The sequence below is a fragment of the Lagenorhynchus albirostris genome, chromosome 17 (genome assembly GCF_949774975.1).
Source record: "Lagenorhynchus albirostris chromosome 17, mLagAlb1.1, whole genome shotgun sequence".
Taxonomy (NCBI): Eukaryota; Metazoa; Chordata; class Mammalia; order Artiodactyla; family Delphinidae; genus Lagenorhynchus; species Lagenorhynchus albirostris.
In genome coordinates, this window is record NC_083111.1 from 50,755,776 (window position 1) to 50,781,373 (window position 25,598).

The 25,598-nt window shown below is 37.3% G+C and overlaps 1 protein-coding gene across 3 annotated transcripts in view; it reads left to right on the plus strand.

Moving 5' to 3' along the window:
- Nucleotides 1-25,598, plus strand: part of ZFPM2 (zinc finger protein, FOG family member 2) — a 465,395-nt gene that overhangs the window by 290,825 nt on the left and 148,972 nt on the right. For all 3 annotated transcript variants that reach the window (XM_060128186.1, XM_060128187.1, XM_060128188.1), the window contains exon 5: nt 17,403-17,514. In XM_060128186.1, the coding sequence (XP_059984169.1) occupies nt 17,403-17,514 (112 nt within the window). The remainder of the gene's footprint in view (nt 1-17,402; nt 17,515-25,598) is intronic.

Below are 25,598 nucleotides of genomic sequence, written 5' to 3' on the forward strand. Positions count from 1 at the left end.
TTTTCAACTGACTGTTCAGTTGTCAACACAGGCAAATGATGACTGAGGTGAGTAATGATGTTACCATGCTACAAAATTTTCTCTTTGGACAAAGTAAACCCTAGTGGAAGGGGAGAGAGAGATTGGGGGAACGTGTTTAGGGAAGGAGTGGAAAGGGAAGGGGAAAAGATGGGGGAGGAGTGGGGAAACAAAAGAACATTGGAGAAGATGGTTATAAACCATATGAATAATTATTATTGGAGTAAATGTCAAAACGGTTTGGGTCAAAAGCTGATGGATTTAAGGATACAAAAATTTTAGGTGAAGAAAATGATAAACGTGATACTCAGAAAAATCAATGAAAAGACAACTTTGAGAAAGAATATTGAATAGTTTCTCTGAATTTGGGTGGGAAGGAAGGGCAAGAAGAAAGTAAAAGGTGAGAGGAGGTCCAGATCGCTTTTGACATCATGTTTTGATCTCATTCAAGAAGAATAAACGCTTTCCAAAGCATCCTTAGCCTCTAACCCCAGGCATGGACTAGGTCCTCGTAGGACCCATTAACTTCCAGGTTTATCAACACCCTTGTTAAGATAGGAGTATTCAGTTTGAGGCTCTCTTAAGAGGAATGAGGAGACCTTGGCCAAGTTCCAGAGAAAAGCAGTAAAAATAGTACCGTGAGAAAAAGATTAGGGTTCCAGCATATCAAATAATTCCTTCTGAAAAATAGGAAGCTAATAATACATGGCATAAGTGCCTTTCAGAGTGGAAGGAATATTACCCTAAAAGTGGAGTTCCAGCTTCCTTTTTGGAAGCTGAAAGGAAATGATTTTACATCAAAACTGGACACACTCAGTTAGACCCTCTTGTGGTTAGCTTTGGGGAATCTAACAATTAAAAAAAAAATTCCCCACTTGTGCTTAATTCTCTCCACTGCATCTTTCAGTTCTTTTACCTGTTTTATTAGCCAATCGCAGTTCATTATATTTTCCAGACAATTCCAGGGACACATGTTATTTTATAAGACAATATCAGAGGTCCAAGATATTACCTTATTATTTGTCTCTAAGCCTTGGTGTGTTAAATATGGGCATTCCTGAGTGTTTGCTTCATGTGTTTGAAATACTGTATTGCATTTCTTTGACTAAACTTGTTCATGTGGGATTTCCTAAAAGGGACTTTTGAAGAAATACTGGTTCATCAGTAACTTCCCCAAGTTTACAAATTTCATCCTACTAAGTTCCGCTAAGAGTCACCCCTCTTTAAAATCTGAGTCGTATTTCGTCTTCTGTAACAGTGTACCTAAAATAACTGAGGAATTCTGATGTCTCTTCTTTGTTTACCGATTTTAAGATCATTATGCATACTCAAATGCATAATTATAATTATGCATTCATGATGTTGCTTGTGCTGGCTTAACTCAGAAATAGTGTGAAGCAGCTAATCTCGAAGCTACAGGCTGTTTCCCATCACTTAGATTCTGATCAGAGCTGTTTGTTGAGTCTTATTGGAACGCGGAGTCTATATGCACCACTCCCACTGGACCCTTCGTTTTTATCACTAGTTTCACTCTCTGCCCTTTCTCCTTCCCACCCCCACCCCCCCACAAATCTTTGCTTTTAAGATGGGAAAACTACAAGATAATTTGGTTTGGTTTTGTATGTTTAGTCTATTCACAGTAATTAAATGGGAAGGATTTTTTAAAGTCTCCAATTTATTTATAATCCACATTTAGTATTATATGTAATAAGTAAAGACATAATATCATTTCTGGTGCTTGAGATTTTACCATCCACTGACCTTATCATTGAGTTTACTTTAGTGTAGCTTAAACTGGTCTAGTGCAAAACTACCAAACTTTCTTCTGTCTGTGGTAGAATAGTATGATTTTAGCCAAAAGGAAGCTGGTCTGTGTATCTTACATTGTAAAGTATTCATTGAGTGGCTATGGTAGCAGGATGCTTTTTACTTTTTACACTGTGAAGGATAGTAACAAATGTCATTTGGTAAAAAACTCTTTTGCCTTGGTCTTTAGAAACTAGAACTTGGTTTAGTCAGTAATAGCACACCATGGAAATATATACTCAAGCTATTGTGCTATCTAGGGGTACAGTCTCCAAAGACAGGGAAGACAGAGAAGTAAATTAAGGCATTTTTGCTCTGCATGAGTCAAGGGGCAGAGCAAACTCCATCTGAGTTTCTAGTTTAGCTTTTTCTTTCTGCAGAGTTGAATTAGGGAAGATCTACTTCAGGGTGAATTAGTGACATTGTTTTTTGATTCTCAAAGTTATGGGAAAGGAACTTCATCAAGAGTACACATGAAAGTGTATGTTTCTGTTGAAGGGATTATATCTTTGTTCCTAGAGGATGGGGCACCAGTGTGTCATTTCTTTGACATAGTTATATAGTCCCCATGCTTGTTCAAATGTCTAAATATTAAAGGAGACCATAAATGTGTTTTTAACATCAAGAAAGGAGAGCATAGATTTTAAGAGACTGACAAGTCTAGACAAGACTAGACAAGTCTGGGGCTTCCCTGGTGGCGCAGTGGTTGAGAGTCCGCCTGCCGATGCAGGGGACACGGGTTCGTGCCCCGGTCCGGGAAGATCCCACATGCCGCGGAGCGGCTGCGCCGGTGAGCCATGGCCGCTGAGCCTGCGCGTCCGGAGCCTGTGCTCCGCAACGGGAGAGGCCACAACAGTGAGAGGCCCGTGTACCGCAAAAAAAAAAAAAAGACTAGACAAGTCTGTTTCATGAGTTTCTTCTATTTAGAGTACATGAAATTCTAGAGCCAGAGGCCTAGAGTTCGGGAGTCCTGGTCTTTCCCTTCACAAATGAAGAAAGGGGCTCATGAAAGTGATGTATTTTGACTAAGGTAATCCAGCCACTTAGTTACAAAGTTTGAACCAAACTTACGTTTAGTGAATTCTCAGGTCATTTTTTAGAAAATATATACAACTAGCATGAAATAGGATCTACTAAGGAAAAGGTCATGGTCTTTGTAATCATGCGGGATTTTGCTTTGCGTTTGGTTGGTTTGGTTGTAAAAGACGAATGAGACAACGTATTAAAAAATCAAATGAGTACTTCAGATTATGGTATTTAAATTTAAGGCTTTGTTCCAGCATATGGACTAACTCAGGATTCCCAGTTTAGAGCCCAAGGCAGAGGAATGGCATAATTAGGAACTCAATTTCCAGAACTTTTTCAAACCATTTCCCAAATGCCCTATAAGCAAAGTTTTAGATCTCGTGGATACTAATAAAAGCTATAGGTAGGAAATTTGGACTAATTTAAACAGAATAAATTATTTTATTTACTTATTTTAACCAATAAGTAGAGCTTTTCATCATGTGAGATAAGATTTTATTCCACTAATATTGAGTTGCCATTAAAATCTTTTCATTGTGCTAAAAGTAGTGAAGTTATCTGCCCACTAGCCAATCTATTAAGTGGATAAAAAGTAAAATGGTTCATCAAAGTAGTGAAATCTCTTACACATTTATATCTGTGATACAGAGAGCATTCTGTTGATGTCTGGATAGAACAAATTAAACAGGCACAGATATTTATTTCTTAAATTTTCCCCATTTTCTCGAATCCATGTTCATAATAATTATAAATGAACACCATGAGTATTTGTCAAGTATCAGTCTAAGTGATTTGTAAGTATTAATTTATTTCATCTTCACAACAGCCCCATGAGGTATTATTATTCCCATTTCACAGATAAGGAAACTGATGCACAGAGAAGTGGAGCTACTTGATCAAGATCACACCATAGATGAGTAGCAAAGGTTGGATTTAAATTTAAGCAATCTGACTCTAGAGTCCATGCTTTTAGACACTGTGTTAACTTTCCTCTCTGTTAAATTCATAAGTATACAAACCGAAGTTTCTGCTTCTTTTCCTCACCGTGCTCATCACATTGTGGAAGAACGTTGTCGTGAGTATGCCATAAATCATATTTGAATTACAATTGAACTCTTTGGTTTCAGACCCACTGGGTCAAAAGAACTACCCCTTTTTCCACCTCTACAGTATTTCCACCCAGTGCTTTTCACTGAGGCTTCTTTTTGACTTGAGGCAAATTGAGGCTTCAATTTGACCTTGAACTTTTCCTGGCCTATAAAACTGCTCTGTGTTTTGATCCCTTCTACCTGTGAACAATACCAATTTAAGCTGAGGAATGTGCTAACTAAACCCAGACTGAGATATTTCTTTAAGTGGAGAATCCTCCATCAGTGAGCCAAGACCTCACAAGGCAGGTTAGATTCCTTAAGTCGCTGCATCCAGAGGTTCTAAAGAGTGGAATTGACCTACCAGACATGAAGGACAGCTGTACTACCTTGCAGCCCAGATTGCATGCTGATGCCTCACCATAAAGTACTGTGATGAGGCCCTGCTATGTCTCTTGACCAGTTGAGCACCAAGAGCATCTGTTCATTTGCTCTTGCCCAATCAATGCTGAATTGAGTGAATTTTAGCCCAACGACATCTTCTATCTCATCATGAATTCTGCTTATGATTGGAAACTTTTATAGAGGCTAATTTTTTTTTTTTTTTGCGGTACGCGGGCCTCTCACTGTCGTGGCCTCTCCTGTTGCGGAGCACAGACTCCGGACGCGCAGGCTCAGCGGCCATGGCTCACGGGCCTAGTCGCTCCGCGGCATGTGGGATCTTCCCGGACCGGGGCATGAAGCCGTGTCCCCTGCATCAGCAGGCGGGCTCTCAATCACTGTGCCACCAGGGAAGCCCTATAGAGGCTAATTTTTATCCATTCTAAGCTGTAACCATTTCTACAGGTATAAAAATATCTGCAGTCATAAAATTAAGAATATTGAAAAGGGGCTTCCCTGGTGGCGCAGTGGTTGAGAGTCCGCCTGCCGATGCAGGGGACAGGGGTTCGTGCCCCGGTCCGGGAAGATCCCACATGCCGCACAGCGGCTGGGCCCGTGAGCCATGGCCGCTGAGCCTGCGCGTCCGGAGCCTCCACAACGGGAGAGGCCACAATAGTGAGAGGCCCGTGTACCACAAAAAAAAAAAAAAAAAGAATATTGAAAAGTATTACCTGCTTTTCACTCTTTTTTATATCCTAACTACACTATGTTAAATTCTATGCCCCTTTTACCTACTCGATGCCTGATATTGGTATTTAGTATCTCAACTAGACTTTCAAGACCCCAAACTGTGCAAATGTGAGAAATAATTCACTACAAAGCTATAAATTTCACAGCTCAAAAAACTCTGAAGATTATTAACGAGGCACCATGCAATTAGTTTATACAAAGTGCAGCTAGGAATCATGCATAATGTAAAACAGAAACTGCTAACCGCTGACTCATGGAAGATCATTTAAACTAGCTTTCATGGGTATGAAGAATTGATATTTAACACAATTCCTAAGAAGGTTCTTATTGCTTTAACACCATGGAAAGAATTGAGTTTCTTATAGATTTGCTAAGAGGAAAAGAGAAGGCAGTTTATGATTAAGGCAGTTTTGAACCCTGTGAATTTGAAAAAGTTAACATTTTAGAGTCTCCGTTTGCTTATACAAAATGGTCATAATGATATCTTTCTCATAAAATTGTTGTGAAAAATTAATTTATAACTTAATGTTAACACCTACAATTTTAGCACATAGTTAATGCCTAACAAAATGTTACAAATCGTACATTAGGGCAATGTGTCACTTTTCCACCCAGCCAAAATTCTTGTTTTACTGGGAATTCTGCATTTCTATGGAAACATATTTCTTTAGCAGTATGAGAAACGTTAGCCAGACACTTGCATAGAATAACATACCAGTACTTCCTTAAGCCCGTTACATACATTAACTCATTTCATCCTCAGAATAATCTATAACATAAATACTTTTATTATACTTATTTCAGAGATGAAGAAACTGAGACACAGGAGTTAAGTAATTTGCCCAAGATCGTACAGCCACTAGGTGTTGGAGACGCAATTTGAACTCAGTCAGCTGGTACCAAAATACAAGTTTTTAAACCATTATGAGATGGTTTACTTAATACTCATCAAGCATATTAAGCAAGATAATGAGTAACCACTTAAAATAGTATATAGATAATTTATCTTGGCTACCTTCCCCCAAATAGTTCAAATTTTGAAATATTTTTCAATATATCTTTTCAGTATATGTGCATGATATAGCAGTAATAATAATTCAGTGTGTGTTTAGTAAACTGATGTTTGATAGAAATGGAAGTGCACGGCTTAATCCTAAATATGTATGTAAAAGACTTTATGATTATGTTTTAGATGTAATTTTTTAAAACATATGCCATATTTGATAGACTTTCCATCCATGTTGGAGAAAGCTTTAGTGTTTTTCAACTTTAAAATTAAGGTATAATCCTAAATTCTCATGAAGATCCCTTAATATGTGTCTGTTAACCACTTCTCATCTATTGCTATGCTTTTGTTTGGTCACGGACCATCAAATATGCATTGCAATTTCCAAATGTATGAGGTGTATACTTAAAATATAATGAGCTTGATTATTAATATTGATTTAAATAATCTGTGTGTATATCATTTAGATATTTTTAATATTGATGCATTGTGAGCATCTAGAGGAAATGAAACTCATCTTTTTATCTCTTTATTCTTAGTTTTCTCTATAAATAATAGATATTTATTAACTGTTTATTGAATGAATAATGAATATACTTAATTTCTAATAAAGTATAAAGTGATTGTTTTAAAAGCAGAATAACCTAAGTAAGTCTCTCAGAATAGAAATGGTACAGAGAGAGATTTTTATTAATGCTGATCAGTTATTAATAATTGGAATACGTTTATACATAACGTTATATCATTTATGTGGCAAAAACCATATCTGAACAATGTAAGCCAACTTTGTTGCAAGCTTTAATATCATTCACACACAACTAAATGCAGAATTTATCCTGGTGTTTGTCCTCAAAGCATGCACGTTTATGCTTTTATTCACATTTCTGCTCCTTTTATAAAGAGCATGGTTTGGGAAATGTGTCCAGGGGCAGTATTAATGAAGGTCTATCTCATTTGCTTCTGACTTCATTGCATGCTCCTTTAGTTGCCCCATAATGACTTCATACTGAACAAAGGTCCCCTGGATTGGGAGCATATAGAGCTGAATCTGTTTCATTGGTTGGAGTTCTCTTCTCATTGTTTGTCCCCCATGGAAAGCAAGGCAGCTGATTCCAGAATGGAGGGCCAACCCCTAGTGGTGAGCACTTGACTTTTATTCTCTGAAAGAGGGGAAGTCGTGTCCTTCTGCATCTGTTGATTTGTAAAAAACAAATGCTGAAATCCACTCTCATGGTCAGAGTCTTACTTTAGACACTTCATTTAAGTGTTTGTAATATTTGTGTTATTAAAGAGTCTCACAGATTAGATAAGCTTTGTTCGATCTGACTCAGTAGCACCTTCACACTTCTGCCAGCTAGTTTGCCAAGCTTTTAATTTTTTGCACCCAACTTTCAATAACTTGTCTCATAAAAATCTGCCTTCCCAAAGGGTACTATATTTATCACAGCGCTTAGTGTATAGTTCAACAATTTCATCTTTTTTTTTTCCTCTTTGGAGGGGGAAATGTTCCTTGTTCTTATTCTTCCAGTCTTGCCATAGACCCTTTCCATCACTTTCAAATCTCAGAATATCAGGTATAATTTTAAGTTAAAAACATAGGTGAGTTCTTAATAATTTATGGTCACAGAGTGAAATAAGGGTGCAAATCATGAAAGCAGCATGTAATTAAAAGAGAAAGAAACCTTTATATATTTTTTTAATTTTATTATATTCTTAATATAAAGAATGCCTTTTTTTTGTTTTTTTTTTGCCTTAAGATTGGCTAAAACAATAATAATGAGACAGTCTAAAAGGTGGCTGGAAGATTGCAGTGGATTAAAGCGTGACGAACACACATATCTCAGTATCTGAGGATGACTTTGTGCAGGATAGAGCTTTCTCTCTCTTCCACAGAGTGCCTTTGGGTAATTCTCAGAAAGAGACTACTGAATAGAATTTACCACCTTTTAATGTAAATAGGACATTGATAGTTGAATGTGTCTATATATCTATTGCATACTCTCTAGATTCTTTATACAAACATTTTTATTTTGACCACACCGCTTTCTCTGTCCACACCATTTTCTTTGGTATTAAAATACCCAAATAAAATAAATTAGAATGGCTTCATTTACTGCCTCACCAATAAAAATAGGAGCATTTCCTGAAGTTAAGTATAAACCCAGTGTGTTGAATTTTCATATTTATTGTCTCCTCCACACTTGAGATTTGAGTTTAGACTTGACAGAAATTCTATAGTAGGAAGGCTTATAATGATATTATTGTCAAGCTGTACGGACATATGAGATCATCTTGCAGAAGAGGAAGATGAGACGTGGAGAGGTTAAGTGATTGGCCCCAGGTCACCCAGCTGGGACCTCGGCTTTCCAGATCCCTGAACCCTGCCCAGGTTTCTGTGACAACCTCATGTGAGGAGGGCTACTCTAGAGCAATTTACTTTTCCCTTCCCAAGGTTTCAGCGCTGACACTCTTCTGCACATTGCACTAAGTGCAAGCCCAGAAATTCTGCCAGGAGCAAAACAACACTCCTTAAACACTCTGTGACTTTCAGAGCCGTATAAAATAAAAGGTTGAAGTTAATGGCTGCCAGCTTGGAGGGAGTAGTTCCTCTTTGGAGCCAAATGTATGTGGAGAACAGATGAGACTGTGGGAGTGAAGTTGGCAAAAGGGAAAGAGAAATGAGTCTATTCTTTTTTTGAAAATGAAAGTATAATAAATATCTGGATAACTGAGATGTTTATTACTCATTTAAAGATTTTTTCCCATTTGAAAAATGAAATATCTATATCTTTAGTATGAGTACTCTTAAATAATGATTTTATATTATTCTAAATATCATGAAATGAATTTTTTATTTGGAAGTTAAGAGATTGTTTTAATGACCTGTATATGTGGAACTATTTGTGTTCCCTTTCCTAAAAGATCATTATTTCTTATACTAAGATTTCTACATTTAAGCAGTGACTCATGTTAAGATAATGTGTTTCAACGATTTTGAGAACTAAAAGCAAATATACCTCAGAGATAATGATTATTTAAATTTTTGGTTCATAGAGATAAAACTGGCTTTGACATAAGGAGTATGGATATAGTAGCCAAGAATTCTATCATTTTATTTCACACTCATTTTGTTTTTGAAAAGTCTCTTATCGTGTTTGAGATCCCACATACCACAGTGAACTTGAAGACATTTGTTAGCTGAAGTTCTCTGGAATTTCACTCTTGTGCTGTCCTCAAATGATATTTTGTAGAACTGTGCTCAAGAAAAACACTATTCTAATGAAACCTTCCTGGGATTTCCATTCATAAATCTGTTCTGTGCCTAATGGTATAGTGTAGTGGTTCTTATAATAGCACAGAACTGATGTCCTTCCCATTTAGACTTTCCATATATTTTCTAATTGAAGGTATTCTTAATTTCTTTGAGCTTGAGTTTGAAAATGTGTCTAGCATTTTTTCAAGCAATGCAAGTTAGATAATCTTTTACTAAGTTGTTTTGTTGTTTCTTAAACAGTAACTGTAGATAAGATACTTGGTATGAGTTTGAAAATTCTTAAAGTTACTTGTTTAAATCTGTTTCTACAACACACACACACACACACACACACACACACACACACATCTTGTTTTCAGACAAAGAAAAAAAAGGGAAGACTGCATTTCTTACTCAAGGGACATCCCAATGTAGCTCAGTGGCCATTTTATTCTATTTTAAATGGAAGCATATGATTTTAATGGAAACGCATGACATACTTAGTCATATTGACTGATGTCTGGCATTAATTAGTCATGAAGAATATTCAGGTGTTATAGCTGAGAAGCTTGTTCTATATCACCACACAAATAACTTGAACCTTTTGGTACCACATGGAGTACGGTGATTCTGTTTGTGTAGTTTAAAGTGATACTCTTATTTTCTGAAAGAAAAAAAATTCTTTACCTTGTTAGCATCAAGCTCAAACATTCATGCGGTGTCCTGAATAACTTTTTAAAGGATATTTAGTAAAAAGCACAGTTTTATTAGGTGGAAATCATCATACTAAAAGTTTTATAGCTCTAGTCAAATCAGTAATGTTGAGGCTATATGCCATGCCCAGAATTACTGAAAATACAATTACAGAGAGCCTTAAATTATCACTTAACATTTCTCCCCACTCCAGGTAGTCCAAAATAATAAGTTATTATGCCTCCATGGAACAGGCTGTTGGTGAAGGGAATTTTTAAATTCAAGCTCACTGCCACTAGAGACTTCACACAGTTAAAAGGACAAGGATACAATGTTTTCACAATTGTCAGATTGAATTTGAATTTAATTCCAGTGTGGAGAACTGCTTGGATACATTAACTGAAACTTCTACTGTGTAAAATTTTCCCTGTGGTAGTACAAGGTCAAATCACATACAGTATCATTTTTTTTTTTCCATTTAGATGTAGAGAATAATTCAGCTGGGAGAGATTGGCAGTGGTGGTGGCATCTCATTGCTAAGGGCCAGTAATATATATATATATGTGTGTGTTTTTCTGGTACTAATTATATTAATCTAATGTCTACAGTAATTTGGAAATTCTTCAATGCCTAATATCAAATACGTTTTTATAGCTGAGAGAACAGAAACAGCTATGAATTGTTAAAACAGCTATGAATTTTGTCCAACAGGCCCAACCCGTTTCACCTATTACCAAGTTATGGAAGCAACACACCAGGAGAATTTTCAGCAGTGTCAAAGTATGTCTCATGGCACTGGCTTGAGATTCTCTCATGAAATTTTGTTATGTTTCCAAACTAAAGTCAGTGGAGGCCAATGTTTCCATCAAATGCCACTTCTGGGTGTTTTTTTGTTTCTTTTAAAGACTGTAATGTCAGGCTCTTTCATAGGTCAGATTTTCCTAAGACTTCTAGCTCTTTGTAAGTAAGCTTCAGTTTGGAAATGTTCAACAAATATTTCCAGCAAGATTTGGAATCCCTAAGACAGCATTATGTCACCAGCCCCTTGGGTTGGAACTACCCTCTATTCTTTGCCTTTGGGCTGCCTGCTTTTAGCCCCGGTAACCTTTTGGCTTGAGTGTAAACATTTACTGAAGGCTCCCTCCTTTGTCGCTCCAGTAACTCCAGAGGTTAGTGAGAAGTGGATGCTAGTTTGACCTCTTTTATCCACATTAGATGATTCTAATTATTCCTAAGAAATGACACTTTTGACCCATTTTGTCCTTGTCAAGTTTGTCTGGTTGTAGACTAAGCGTGAAACTCTGGGTTCAAACAGTGTCCAGGAGTGCAGATTTTTTTAAACTTACAATGGGGAGCCTCAAAAGCGCACACTATTTCTTTTTAAAACATTCCAACTTAACTGAAATTCAGGCTCCTGTTATATACCTTGAATTGATTTATGACTGAACGAGACTGCCTAGATATAAAGTACAAACTTTAACCTATAAAAACCCATGGGCTATTTCAATACAGAAAAACAAACAAACAAACCAACAAAAACAAAGTAAACCTTTGTATAAGTGAGGATGAGCTAGGTTTTGCTGAGGTTGTAAGCAACCCTAATATTTTAACAGTTTTTTACATTAAAACAGTCTCTTTCTTTCTCATGCTACATGGCCACTGTAGTTAGGAGGTCTTCCTCCTTCCCATGCTTGACGGTCAATTCAGCAAACGCAAGGAAAGATGGTGAGTCCATTGGTCTTATAGCTTCTGTGTAAAAGTGACGCGAGTTACTTCTTATTCAGTTTCATCGGTGAAGTGATGTCATATTCCCATACCTAACTTTGAAAGAGACCTGGAAAGTGGAGAGTTGGAAATAATTGATCAATAGCATTAATGACTACCACCGTCTTTAAACTGGGTCATAAAGAGTTTTTGTCTTGACTTCTATCCTAATCCCTACAAACATTACCAGTGCCTGAGAACTAGGGATTACAGAAACGCCCTTTGCACATTTTTAATTCATTTATTCATGTAGGTATTCAGCAAAAGTTTGAAGTGCATCTGTGGTGTACGAAACACTGTGCTGGTCGCTTCATAAGACAGCCTTGAGGTAGAAATCATTATCCCCATTTTACAGATGTGTATCCTGAAGTTCAGAATCCTCAAGTTTAAGTGATTTTCCAGTCTCAGAGCCTGCCAGTAGCCCATATCGGGATTCCAGCCTCGATCATCCAGCTTCCAGGAGTCAGTAATGTCCTTTCTGCCACACTTCAACTGTGAGGTTAATAGTGAATCATAAAATGTTTTAAATACCCAGTTATAGAGGCAGGAGTTGTTAGTCACCGCTGTGTATTTTCTCATACTTTAAGGCAAGAACATTAAGTATATCTGATGATTGTGGAATAACAATGTATATTTGGTGTTATTCCAATAAGGGAAAGTCGTTTCACTTCTGAGCACATTTGATAAGGAAATTAAGTCACTTTTTAAACTGTAAGTCAGTAAATCTGAATGTTTCTTATATTAGTTTTCTATTGCCACCAAAACACATGGCCAAAAACTTGGTTGCGTAAAACAACACAAATGTATTATCTTAAAGCTCTATACATCAGAAGTCTAGTATGGGTATCACCAGACTAAAATCAATTTGTCAGCAGGATTCCTGCTAGAGGATTCCTTTCTAGAGGATGTAGGGGAGAATCTATTTCCTGTTTATTCAAGTTATTGGCAGAATTTAGCTCCTTGAGGTTGCAGAACTGAAATCCCTGTTTTCCTCACTTCCTGTAACTGAGGCCCATTCCCAGTTTCTGGAGCCCAGCACACTCACTTCGTGGCTGCAGTGTGCCGTCTTCAAAGGCAGCAAAGGCAGGTGGAATCCACTTCATGTCAAATTTCTTTGCCCTACTGTTTTGCCTTTCCCTTCTACTTTTAGGAACTCGTGCTTAGATTGGGCCCATGTGGATAATCTAGGCTCCTCTCACCATGTCGTAGCCCTAGACCTTAAGCATGTTCTTCAAATCCCTTTTACCAAGTAAAATAACAGATTCACAGATTCCAAGGGGTTACGGTGTGGATATTTTGGGGGGACCATTTTTCTGCCTACCATACCTTTTACATCCATTCTCTTTTCCCAACATGTTGTACCAACTGTATGCTACCTCTGTAGGATGCTAGATAAACATTTTGGCCTTACTTTCTTCATTTGTCAAATTAGTGAATTAAACTCACTGAACTTTAAAGTTGCTTCTGGCTCTTAACATTCTAGACTTGTATGAATCCTTATGATGGAGAGAGACATGGGAAAGTAAACCTAATGATCAAAGTGGATATTATTGTTATTTTCTATTCATGGATTTTGCTGGAGTGTAGATTTCATATAATCCTGGCTAACTCCTTCCTTCTCACACTTGGTAATCTTCTTTGAAGGCAGTCAATCTCTACAAAAGTTGACTTCTTCAGAAAGAAATTGACTTACCTCCTCAAAACTGTAATAACTGGTCCCTTGAGATTTTTTTATCTATTTTACAGCTTGGGTATAGCTTTCACCAAGTCTTTGCTACATTTTTGCTTTTGCCTTCTTGATTTGGAGTCAAAGAAATTGTTTTCCTTTCAATTCTGTTTCTTGAAAGGTCAGATTCTACCAGAGCCCAGGCATAATAAATGTTTGCCAGAGTTTTAAAAGGTATAATGCCTAACTTACCATTAAGGAAAGATATTAAATAACTATTTTTATTTGTGCCACAAAGTCAAATCCTCTAAATCTTAATTTGCTTATGTACAAAATGGAGAAAATGTTAATGCCTAACTCCTGGAGTTGTAAAAATCAAAAAAGATAATTCAGGAGAAGTACTTAACACCCAACTTTTTGCAAGTATTCAATAGATGTAAACCACAAATACTGTTTTATAGTAGGAGGTGCAGAGGTGGACAAGTCATCTGAGTTTGCCCAAGATTTTCCAGTTTTAGCTCTGAAATCCAGCATCCTGGGAAGCCCTTCAGTCTCAGGAAAACCCAGGCAGTTGGTCACCCTAGGAGCGGTAGTGTTTGGAAACAGAGCTAAATGTAAATATGGGCTCTGTCTTCTGCCAGCTATTTGACCTAAAAGAAATTATTTAATCTTCGAGCTGCAATATCTTTGTCTGAAAATATATATGAGGAATAAATAAGCAAGAGATTTTGCACAAGTAGCAGCAATAGTAGCAACCTTATTCTTCCTGATTAAAAAAATCTTTACTGTCTTCCTTCTGCTTAGAGGTTTAAGCACAGAAAGGTTTTGCTTGATATGAAAAGGTCCTTCAAGATCTTATTCTAACCTGCTTTTCTGGACACATATGCTGTTACGGCCCTTCCACTTATAGGTAGTGATAATAATAGTATCAATGATGATTCCAGTGATGACAGGTAACTGTTATCTGGTGCTTTCTGTATATGAAGAACAGCTCTAAAGACTTTATATAAGAACTGAAACCAAAGAATCCCAGAACTAGTCACTATTTCCTGTACATACCACTCTTATACACTGCTCAGACTTCGCCCAGGCCATTACTAGCAATTGCAAATGCTTCCTGTCTCTCCTTCAAGATCTTGCCTGAAAGTCACTTCCTGCATGATATGATACCGTCCCAGAAGCCACAGGACAGGAGTTTCTCGCCCTTCATTGACCCCAAAACAATTGACACATGACTTTGCACTCCCTACCTGCTACTGTTTGCCTTATAGTAAACTTTTTTTTTAATGTATTTGTATCCTTCACCGAAAAAGACCTCTTCCTATTCCTCGCACCCAGCACAAGACTGGATAAGCAGGTTCCTTTGTAAAAGTAATCGAAGATTGTGGTACCGGCAAACCAATTGATTTACTTTACAGCAAAGATTCCCTAAAGAATTTGTGATCAATGTTTATTTTTCATATTATCTCTGGAAAATTGTAAACGCTGCTTTACTGTGTAGAAATCCATGTGGCTTTAAGAACTTTGGGTATAAAGATGAAATAATGTAAGATGCATGTCTTTCTCATGAAATAAGAGAATACAGTAGGAATGAGCCAGATGCCTGTTGTTAAAGTCTGTTATTTAAGATCAGAAGAGAGCAGATGTTACAAATGACACCACTAAATCCCCCATGCGCAGGCTTATCGAAACGGTGGAGTCTCTCCCGTGACTAGTTCTGCTTGCTTGGAGACCTGCTGACACTGATCTGTGGACTTACCTGCTTCTCTAGTAGTAAAAGGAGCTGAAACATGCATAATTAAGACCTATGATTTAATTGGATATGGGCCACTATCACTTCAGATTGAAGAAGCTTACTTGTTCTCAAATTATATTTTGAAAGTGGAAAAACAAAATCGTCACTTAGCCCAGCGGTCCCCAACCTTTCTGGCACCAAGTACCAGTTTCGTGGAAGACAGTTTTTCCCTGGGGTGGTGGGGATGGGAATGGTTCAGGCGGTAATGCAAGTGAGGGGGAGTGGCAGATGAAGCTTCGCTTACTAGCCCACCACTCACCTCCCGCTGTGTGACCAGGTTCCTAACAGGCAGCCGACAGTACCTATCTGCAGCCCGGGGATTGGGGACCCCTGACTTAGACTAATAACCAGAGGGATAACTTGATAACACTTTGTCTAGATTGTTTTAAAAAATTATAATATAAAATTACTTTCTTTCCCCAGGGCTTTCAGATAACTGTTTTTCATGGTTTTACTTTCCAAATATTAAGATACATAGTTGAAAAATTGAAGACTTTAAAATGAATTAAAGTATGAATAGGAAAAATCAGTATGCTAGTATTTCTGATGGTTGATCTGGTTTACCGCCTCCTCTGTTTTAATATTCGAAGTATTTTTTTAGACTTATTTTTAATTTGTCCGTCATGGTTGATTTTTTCCATTAAGTAGTATATTTTATGGTAGTTTTTACCGCTTACAATATAATTGATACATCAAAAATGGGTTAGGGGCTTCCCTGGTGGCGCAGTGGTTGAGAGTCCGCCTGCCGATGCAGGGGACACGGGTTCGTGCCCCGGTCCGGGAAGATCCCACATGCCGTGGAGCGGCTGGGCCCGTGAGCCATGGCCGCTGAGCCTGTGCGTCCGGAGCCTGTGCTCCTCAGCGGGAGAGGCCACAACAGCGAGAGGCCCGAGTACCGCAAAAAAAAAAAAAAAAAAAAAAAATGGGTTAGCATTGATTTTATGCATAGCTTTTAATATGGCTTTGCAGTATCAATAGAAGATCTGTGTCTCATGCACTATCAGTGTCGTCATTTGGCCAGTGAAACGAGGTTTCCGGATTCCTGAGAGATTTGAAATGGCTAGATTACATAGAACTCCTCAAGTGGATACTTGCTAATGCCAATTTGGGAAATTTGTGATAGCACATAACATGTGGGAAAGTCCCATAATGGGCTGAGATCTCTCCGGTAGGATCATATCTAGGTGAAAATCCAGTTCAAAAATTACCTTGAGACCCTGGTATTGTACTCTGTGTTGTGGTTTCATGATAGTTGATATACAGAACCTGGGCTGGTGAATGATAAACATCTGAATGCCAATTCACTCTGACTCATCGGGAAACACCAGTCTTGCTAAGGCTTACTTATTTCCTCCCTGGTTTATTTCCTGCTATGTTTAACATAGTTAAATAATTTGGGTTGCAAACGGCCTAAAATGATGACCCTTTTGAGCCTTGTATTTAAAATGTACACTGAAAATATTTTGTTAGAACTAGAGCACTTGTCTCCCTGCTTCTATGTTTTTCAGAGCAAGGAATGTCATGCTTTAGTTGCTCTGCATCTGAATTTATTCCCAATTCCTCTTTTATAGTCTTTTCGGAGACAGTGTATGGTGAGTCATTAGTATTAATATTATTTCAGTTTCAGTGGGACTACATGTCCATACTTAGAAAAGGGTGTTGGTGGATTTCATTATTCATTCAGAATAAATTTCTACTCTAATATAAATGTTGCTCAGGATAGAGCTTTGAAATGGATCCTGATTCTTTAAATTCTTTCCTGTCTGTTTCAGGAAATAGTGAGATCCTGTTGATAGTAAAGTACAATGTGTCTAAAGTTCACTTCTAAACACTCTGCTCTTTGCGATGAAAGTCATCTGCATTCTTTTTATAATTCAGAGCTGCAAGAGATCTGTCTAATCTTGGAGATCTGATCCAGTATCATTTAGAAAAAAAAATATTCTTGATAATAATTCTACCCTTCAGATTAGTGAAAGCAGTCAAGCTTTACAGCTTCTGTCGTCTTAAAAAGATATCATGAGACAGGGGAATAAGGACTTGGATTATGGTTTAGGAGATTTAGTTATTTGGAAAAATAAAATGATTAGTACAGTTATTATTCAACTTTTTAATCAACGAAAGCAAATGGCATCCGTTTGTTATCATTCTTTCTACAGAAGACAAAGGCTCAGGTGCCCATGGTGCTGACTGCTGGTCCCAAGTGGCTCCTGGATGTGACTTGGCAAGGAGTGGAAGACAACAAAAACAACTGCATTGTGTACAGCAAAGGTAAGTGCAAGATCATTTCCCTCTGGCTTTGGATGTATTGAAACCTGAGTGTTGCAAAGTAGAACCAAATGAGCTGAAAGGGGAGTACAAAGTAAAATGGGGTCCTCTCTCTTCCTTTTTCCCTTATGAATCTCCCTAACCTGTAGTTTCAGCAAGCCTACTGGGTTTTTTTGTTTTTTGTTCTTTTCCTGTACAGCATAAAACAAAATGTGTTAGACCATTAATTACTTAGCGCCATACACATTCACCTAACCGTGGACTGGAGTGCCTTGACTAGTACCTTCCTCGCTGTTACTTTTATTCAGAGCGGGTTTGATGAAATCTCGGATTCCTCTCTTAGGCATCATCCTTCAAAAAGTGAATTCCTTTTGAAATTTGGCAGTCCGTGTCAGGGTGTCAAGGTGCGAGTTCTAGAAGGCGCTGCATTCCAGCCAGTTTCCTGAAATCACACACGATGAGGGGATAGCTGAAAAGGAAGCCATTGCAAAGACTGAGAATTCCTCCCCATGGTGATTTCTGAAGGGCAGGGGGCAAATGCTAGGGAGGAAGCGATGGCTTGCAGAGCATTGCCTTTGATTTGCTCAGTGTGGCATCAACCTAGACTGCGTCAAACAGCTACACCCCGGCTGCAGAGGAACCGCTGCTCCGGGACACACATCATGGGACCGACTCCCCCAAACTCAGGCCCCTCCACGTGTGTGGTGTGGTTTGCCGCACTTTTCTCCATATTCAAGTTCTGGGCCCAAGCTCTGTACTTTTACAGTGAAATCCCTAATCTCAGTCCTTCGTAAATATTGCAAAACTTTGTGTTTCTCATGTTTAATTTCTTTTCGCTTTCCTTTTTAACCAAATAGACCTACTGAGATCAAAGATGTATTTGCACATTGAACCTAGAAACCATAAAAGCATACAAGGGAACAAGCAAATAAGCACCCCTATCAATATATTAACATATAAAACACTAATCATAACATCAAAGACTCTTAAAAACTTGCTAGAAACAATTACAACTTGTTCCTATAATCATTACAATTTGTACACTTATAAGAGGATTGCCTTTAAACTACCATAAGCCTTTGAAAGTTGAAACACCAGAAAGAGGGAATTTGCAAGCTAAAAAGACAATCTGCACACCAGGATCTGATTATATTCCTTTTCCTTCTGTAACTGCTGGTCTCATACCCACTTATTTTCAAACACCAAATACCTGTGGTATGCTGGTGGGAGCTTTTAACTAGAAGGCAAGTAAGATTTTCCCAGGATATGTCACTATGTTCTATCAAAATGGGAAGCAATATTATAGTGAACCAGCTTACCAGTGTCCACATTCAGAACGCAAACACTGCAAAAGATGGCTTGGAGTGTAGGATCCATGACTCGGACTAAATTTTTGTTGTACAATATCTTATCTCTATGATGGCAATGTAATATGGAGGAACCAAGAGGATAGCTATTCTATCATAATCCAAATCCATTACATGTTTAAATCGGGCATTGTTTTAGAAGAGATGATTATTAGATTGTTACATGAGGAAAAACACTATAACCAAATTGTAATTCTGTGTTCCATGGAGTACGTTAGTTTGAACATGTTTACGTGTTTGCATTATGGTTAGATGTACCTTAAGCCTCTTGGCAATAAACGTTTTGGAGTAATTTGTAGAAGCTTATTAATTAACTCATAAAGCATGGATTGAGCCCAACTGTGTGCTAGCTTTGTACATGGATAATAACAGCCACCCTTTATTAAGCACCCCTGAATCCTCTCCTTGGTACTCCCATACCAAATTCTATGCACTTCTCTCATTGCTCTTTTAACCTCGTTTTATGATTATCATTTTATATTTCAAAAAAAGAGTAGTAAAAAGTTAGGTATTGTTGCCTGCCTTTCCAATCTACTCTATATTTACTGAGGGCAAGGATTATGTCTCAGTCATCTTTTCATCCTTGGACTGGCATGCTGCCTGCACAAAAAGAGCACAGAGTAAATAATGATTGGTTGACCAGATAAACAAATGATGAATGGCTGCTAGAAACTATAATAGGCACATCACATACTGTGATGATGACCAATATGAATTCCTAATATTCAGTAGCGTTTAACCTACAAAAGGTAACTCGATATTGTTCAACTTGCAAGAACAGATGGCATTGCAATTCAAATAACAAGGACTGCAGTAACTACTGTATATGCATAATTTCATTTAATCATCAGTTAATACCTCCTAGTAGGTAATTAACATCCTACCCAATTTTATAAAAAATGAAATTGAGGCATAGATAGATTAAGTAATTTGTCATGGTCACATAGCTACTAAGTGTTGTTTTTCTTTTTAATTGAGGTATAATGTTGATTTACAATGTTGTGTTCATTTCTGCTGTACAGCAAAGTGTTTCAACTACTAAGTGTTTAAAGTGGGATGCAAACACACATCTGTCTAATTAAGGGCCTGAGTTGTACATATTAGAATGCGTTCTCCCTGCATTAAGCTTTCAAGCAGCTAGATGAGATAAGTAGTGTGTTTCTTAATTTACACAACCTACATTGTGTGTGACTTAGAGCAGTAGTATGTTGTCCCTGGTCCAGGAGAGCTAACAGAGAAGCCAAATTTAAATCCAGGTTTTGATAATTCCAAATCCTATACTCTCTGTACTGTGTGACGCTACCTTTCCCCTTGACACTAGCACATGATGAATAAATTCTCTTAAACTACTCAAGCATTTCTGTGCAGAAATCACAGAGTATTATTATAATATGACACTTACCAAAGTACACTTCACATAACCCTAAGATTAAAGGAAAAGTCCCAGGACCAAATATTGCCTATCTTGGCCCCTCTTGAAAACTCACAAGGCCTTCTGGTATGAATGCTCTGAGAAGTCCTGTAGTAAAACAAAACAAAGTAACAACCTGTGTAACTCGTTTGACTATAAGATATGCATATATTTTTTTCTCCAACCGGTGGACATCCATTGGAGCATTGGAATTAGTTCTCTGGTGAACACACTTGGGAAAACTCTGCTGTAGACTCTACTCTGATCTCCTAGACGGGCTTCAGAGGCCTGGTGCTAATTCCTGGAATTCAGGTTGCCTTTGGAGGAAGGGAATCGTTCACTCAAAGTTCTGTGAATACCTCGATATTCTAGGATTATACTAGGGATTGTTCTCATCATGGAAAATAGGACCCCAGGAATCACTCCTACCAGGACCACATGAGCTCTGAAGCCTTCTGTCTTCACAGGCTATGGGTATGATCAGCCTTCTCAAAGCAAAAGAGTTTTGCAGTTGGAAGGGTTTGGTGATTTAGATTTAATAGGTACATATTGACTTGAACATCCGTAATGTGCGAGACATTTTCGTAATGTGTATGTTATTTATCGGTTGGGGCTGTTTTGTTTTCAAATGATAGAAATCCAAATGAAATTGGCTTATACAAAACATAATCAAAGTGTAAGTGTGTGTGTGTGTGTGTGTGTGTGTGTGTGTGTGTGTGTGTGAGCGTATTGGGGGTAGGGGAGTCCATCTGCTCATATAACTGAGAATCCAGGGATCTTCTAAACTTCAGGATCAGTTTACACTTTGTCCCCAGACGGTCTCTATCTTCTGCCTCTTCTTTCTTTGTGTGTTTCATCCTCAGAAATGTTCTTGTCAAGTGGTGGGAAACTCCAGACTTATTCTACAAGCACAGCAATCCCAGTGAAAAGAGAGCTTTTCTGAGTTTTACTTGGGGTACATCACATACCAATGCTTGAACCAATTAATCACTATGACTCTTCCTTACAAACTACAATCATCTGTAGACCTAACCCCACATAAACCACTGAGACAGAGGAGAAGTAGTTCCCCAAGTGAAACCAAAGTGCTACTTCCAGACAGAAAAGAATGGTTGCTTGATGGGCTAACATCCATGTACCCAGATGCAACACATTACTCCTAATGTCTAAAAAGCTCTCCCTGAAGATGAAAAGTAAATTCCAGATGCCAAAATTGCATTGCCTTATTTTGTTTTCTAGCTAAGAACCTAAACTACTTATGAATTCTATGCCAAAAATCACCTTTATTGGGCCTGGCTATCTGAAACTATATTAGTACCTATTTACAAATAGAATGTAAAATACATATATGTAGCATTTTTAAATTCCTTAACTGTGAAATTTTTTATAATATTTTCTTATGGCATGTAACTATTACCATTTAAGAAACATGCTTACTTTTTGAAGTATTTTTAAATGTGGGCTAGCGGTAAAATTAAATATAATTATAAAATTTTCATTTCCAGGGTGTCCATCAAATAATTATTATCAAATTACATCACTTAGTGCTATTTGACAGGCTGCCATCATCCTGTTTTATCAAAGTAAAAAAAAAAAAAAAAGTATAGTATTTAGCATTAATATTATAATCTGATGTACCTTTTTTTCCCTGCCTCAACTACCCCCTGTCATTCCAGAAAGTAATTAGCTCATCCAGACACTGATGGACCAGACTTGTTGGGTTGTCTGGTTTCTGCCATTATTCTCAGCAGACTCCAGATAATTCTAATTTACTTATCTCCAATGGAAAAATACTAAAAAGCACCATGCTGAAGTTAAAGGGAGGCTGCTGGAGGGGAAGATGAGCAGAGGCCTGCCCACTTACTCCTAAAATCCATGAATGCCTGTCGAGCATTGGAAATTAACTTCTTCTCTTTTCTCTATACCTCTGTATTTTTTTATAGCATTTGCACAGTATGGTGCCCTTTCTCATTTGTGAAAAGTAAATAAGTTACTTCGAGTTTCATGTTTTTGAACGAAATTAAACCTTTAGCATCTTGCATGTGAGTTTGTTCATTCGAAATTAAACCTTTAGCATCTTGCATGTGAGTTTGTTCATTCAGTTCACTGCAAATGAGGAAAAATTGAATTATTTGGGTTTTCGTGGAGTGTTATTTCAGAGCAGCCACATTCTCTAGGTATCTGGATGAAGAGAAGAAACATTGTCAATCAAAGGAGTGAAAAAGTATCAGCTAACCCTCAATCTCACCTTAACCATGGAAGATTTCTTTTTATATAAAAGCACAATATCATTGTAAAAAACCGTTGCTTAGATGGAACCTTGGGCAAACCACTTTTCCTCTTTAAATCCTGATTTTTTCAACTGTAACAATGAAATAGCAGTGGCCTTCTCACAGGATCTTTGTGAAGATGCACCCGTACGCATAACTGCATATGTTATTATAAATAGTATATTGCTGACGATCTTATACTCAGTCCAGTTTGCCCTTTTGGTTATATGTCAGGACATATTTAGAGGAAATGAACCCAGGCCTCCATGTTGGTATCAAGCAAGTGTGTGAGAAAACCTGGTCATCAGATACCAGATTTATAGCCAAGAATTCCATAAATCCCATTTGGTCCCTGTGAACCCACAGTATCTGCAGAGAACTGCATTATAGAATCAGAGGCCAGAAAAGCCTTTGCCTAAAGATATTTTTTCCCTTGGGCACATGATATTTTTAATGAAAGTCATATGTAAAAAGCTAGTATAAAGATAATAATGATGATAATATTAAAACTAGCAATAGCAGTTACCATTTATTAAGCACATATTCTATGCCAGGCATGGTTTTAAACACTTTACATACGTTTTCTGGTTTACCGCTACAAGAAAATTATGATGTAAGCAGAATTATTCCCACTTTACAGATGAGTAAACTCAGGTTTAGGTAAGTAAATAGTTCAAGGATATATAGCTCATACGTGATGAAATTGATATTCAATCTTAAGCGTGTTGACCTTGATTCCCAATTATGCAATTTAGCAGAGTTTTGATGATACCATTTACTAGGCCTAGATTGTAGGTTATTGGTCTTCTTCACAAATTTACGTACATATTTATCAATGAAACTTTTTTTTCCCTGCTCTGTGGTTTGGTTTTTAAGAAAAAATTTTCCAGAACTAAAACAGCAGTGACAGCAGTACCTTATGCTAATTTCCCTGTTGCTTCGAAGGCCACAGCAATTTAAAGTCATGTAGAAAACTAATCTCCAAATCATTCTGGGACCATCTTCAAAGTTCTGATTTTGCTTGTTTGGACAAATGTAATCATGCAATTAATTCAGTTAAGCCCTGACTGTGTACTACGTTCAAGGTCCTATACCGGTACTGTTGAAATAATGACTGTAATTCTAATATAACCTAACTTGGATGAGCAACTTTCTGCACACTGACTAAATTGATCAACTGTTTAAAACAAAGATCTTTCATTAGAAGGACCCTTGCAAAAGTCTGGACTATTTTCCACCTTAAAATAGAGGATCTGCTGCATGTTCCTAGAATGTTGAAACAGCCTTGTCTAACGTGGCAGTCAGTTTTCCCAACTAGCCTACAAGTTCATGGTTAACTTTACTTAAAGGACCTAATGCTATATAACTAAGAAAGTAATTTAAAAAGAAAAACTTGTGCTCATATTTAAGTGTTTATTTAACCATTCTGTAGTTCACAGAAAATGTATAACTGTTGTCTAGTTTTACAGTATTCTTCTTAAAAGAGGGTGGGTGCCTCGACCAAATATTTAGCAGCAGGAATTATAAAATCATAAGGCGATTAAGTTAGCTAGCCGCAGAATTCCAATATTGCTTTTTAAATGACTTCAGGATATAGGAGGTACTAAGGTTATTATCTGTTATCAGGAATACAGTGGAATTGTACAACTGGATAATAACCAAACAAACTGACACAATGTAAAATTACATTATCAGTGTGTTAAAACAAAATTGCGCCCTAAAGGAGTCCACATGCCAGCTCAGAGCTGCAGTGTAATTATGCTTAACTCTGATAATTAAAATACAGCAGAGATCAACAGAATCATTTTCATTAAGAAAATTATTAATGATGGTGGCATAACAGTAATTGATTGCAGGGCACCACAGGATAACGCGATGCCGAAAACCCAATATGTTTCATGAACATCTGAGGCTTTTTCTGGTTATGTTTCTAAGAATGAGAGATGTTTGGGGGGTGAGCAATTTATTATGCCTGTTCTAGGAATCAGTGATTGCTTTAAATGGCTGCTTTAGAAAACCATCGTTTTGATTCAAATTGTCATTTCTGAGGGGTTCTTAAGGTTGAGACAAGTGACCCCACCAGTGAATGTGTTATTTACAGTGGAGCTGTCTGTTGCAAATTGCAGAATGACAGCAACTTCAGCAAATATAGGGCCTTCTGCCATTTCCATTTTTTACTATGCATTTACTGTTTTTACAATTATGTTAGTGATTTACTGATGTTATTTCAGTCTGGGTCTGGTCATACTGAATAGTTTATGTCCTGAGTTATTATTAATGTATGCTATTTGATGTGGAAAAAAATACATTTGTTTTCGTATCAACATCAACTGTGAGTTTCCTTAATGAAATGTTGGTAAATAATCCTGCACGATAATACTATTAATTACTTCAGTGGATTAGATGAGCTCTCGTATGTTGGAGAAAAATATTCTAAACCATCCTGGAGCCATGCGTGAATGAAGCTTCTGTCTCTTAGGGGTAAAAATCCAGGTAGGATGTTGGCAAATGATAAGAACTAAGAATATATCAGTTTCATAAGTATAAAAATGAAAAATGAAGAGTGGGGTCTTCTGAGAGGTGACTCACTATCATTCAGGGATGTTAGCTTGTCATTCAAAGTGATGCTAATCTTGAAAGCTACCCCCAAAAGGATCTTTATCAGCTAAAATGAGGAACAGCTCTTTAGGGTGAATGTTTTCAGAGTAAGATATTGTGAATATTTCTTTAAAACAGTGTATTACATAGAAAAAAATTATTGTATTATAATTCCAACTGAAAAGTAGAGAATGAGGTTTCGTGCCTAGTATGATTATAATTGTATTTTAAAAGTATATGTACAGCAAAACACATGGGGAAGAAATATCAATACATTGAACTATGGAAGTATTTCTGTAAAGGTGGTAAGGTTTGGGAAAATCTTTCTGTATTCCTCCTTTATAGTTTTCTTCACTTTGATTATTGTCCTTATATAATTTAAGAAAAATATTTGCAAACGAAAATCACCCTTTGTCTTAACTACACTCCTGCTCTTCTTTT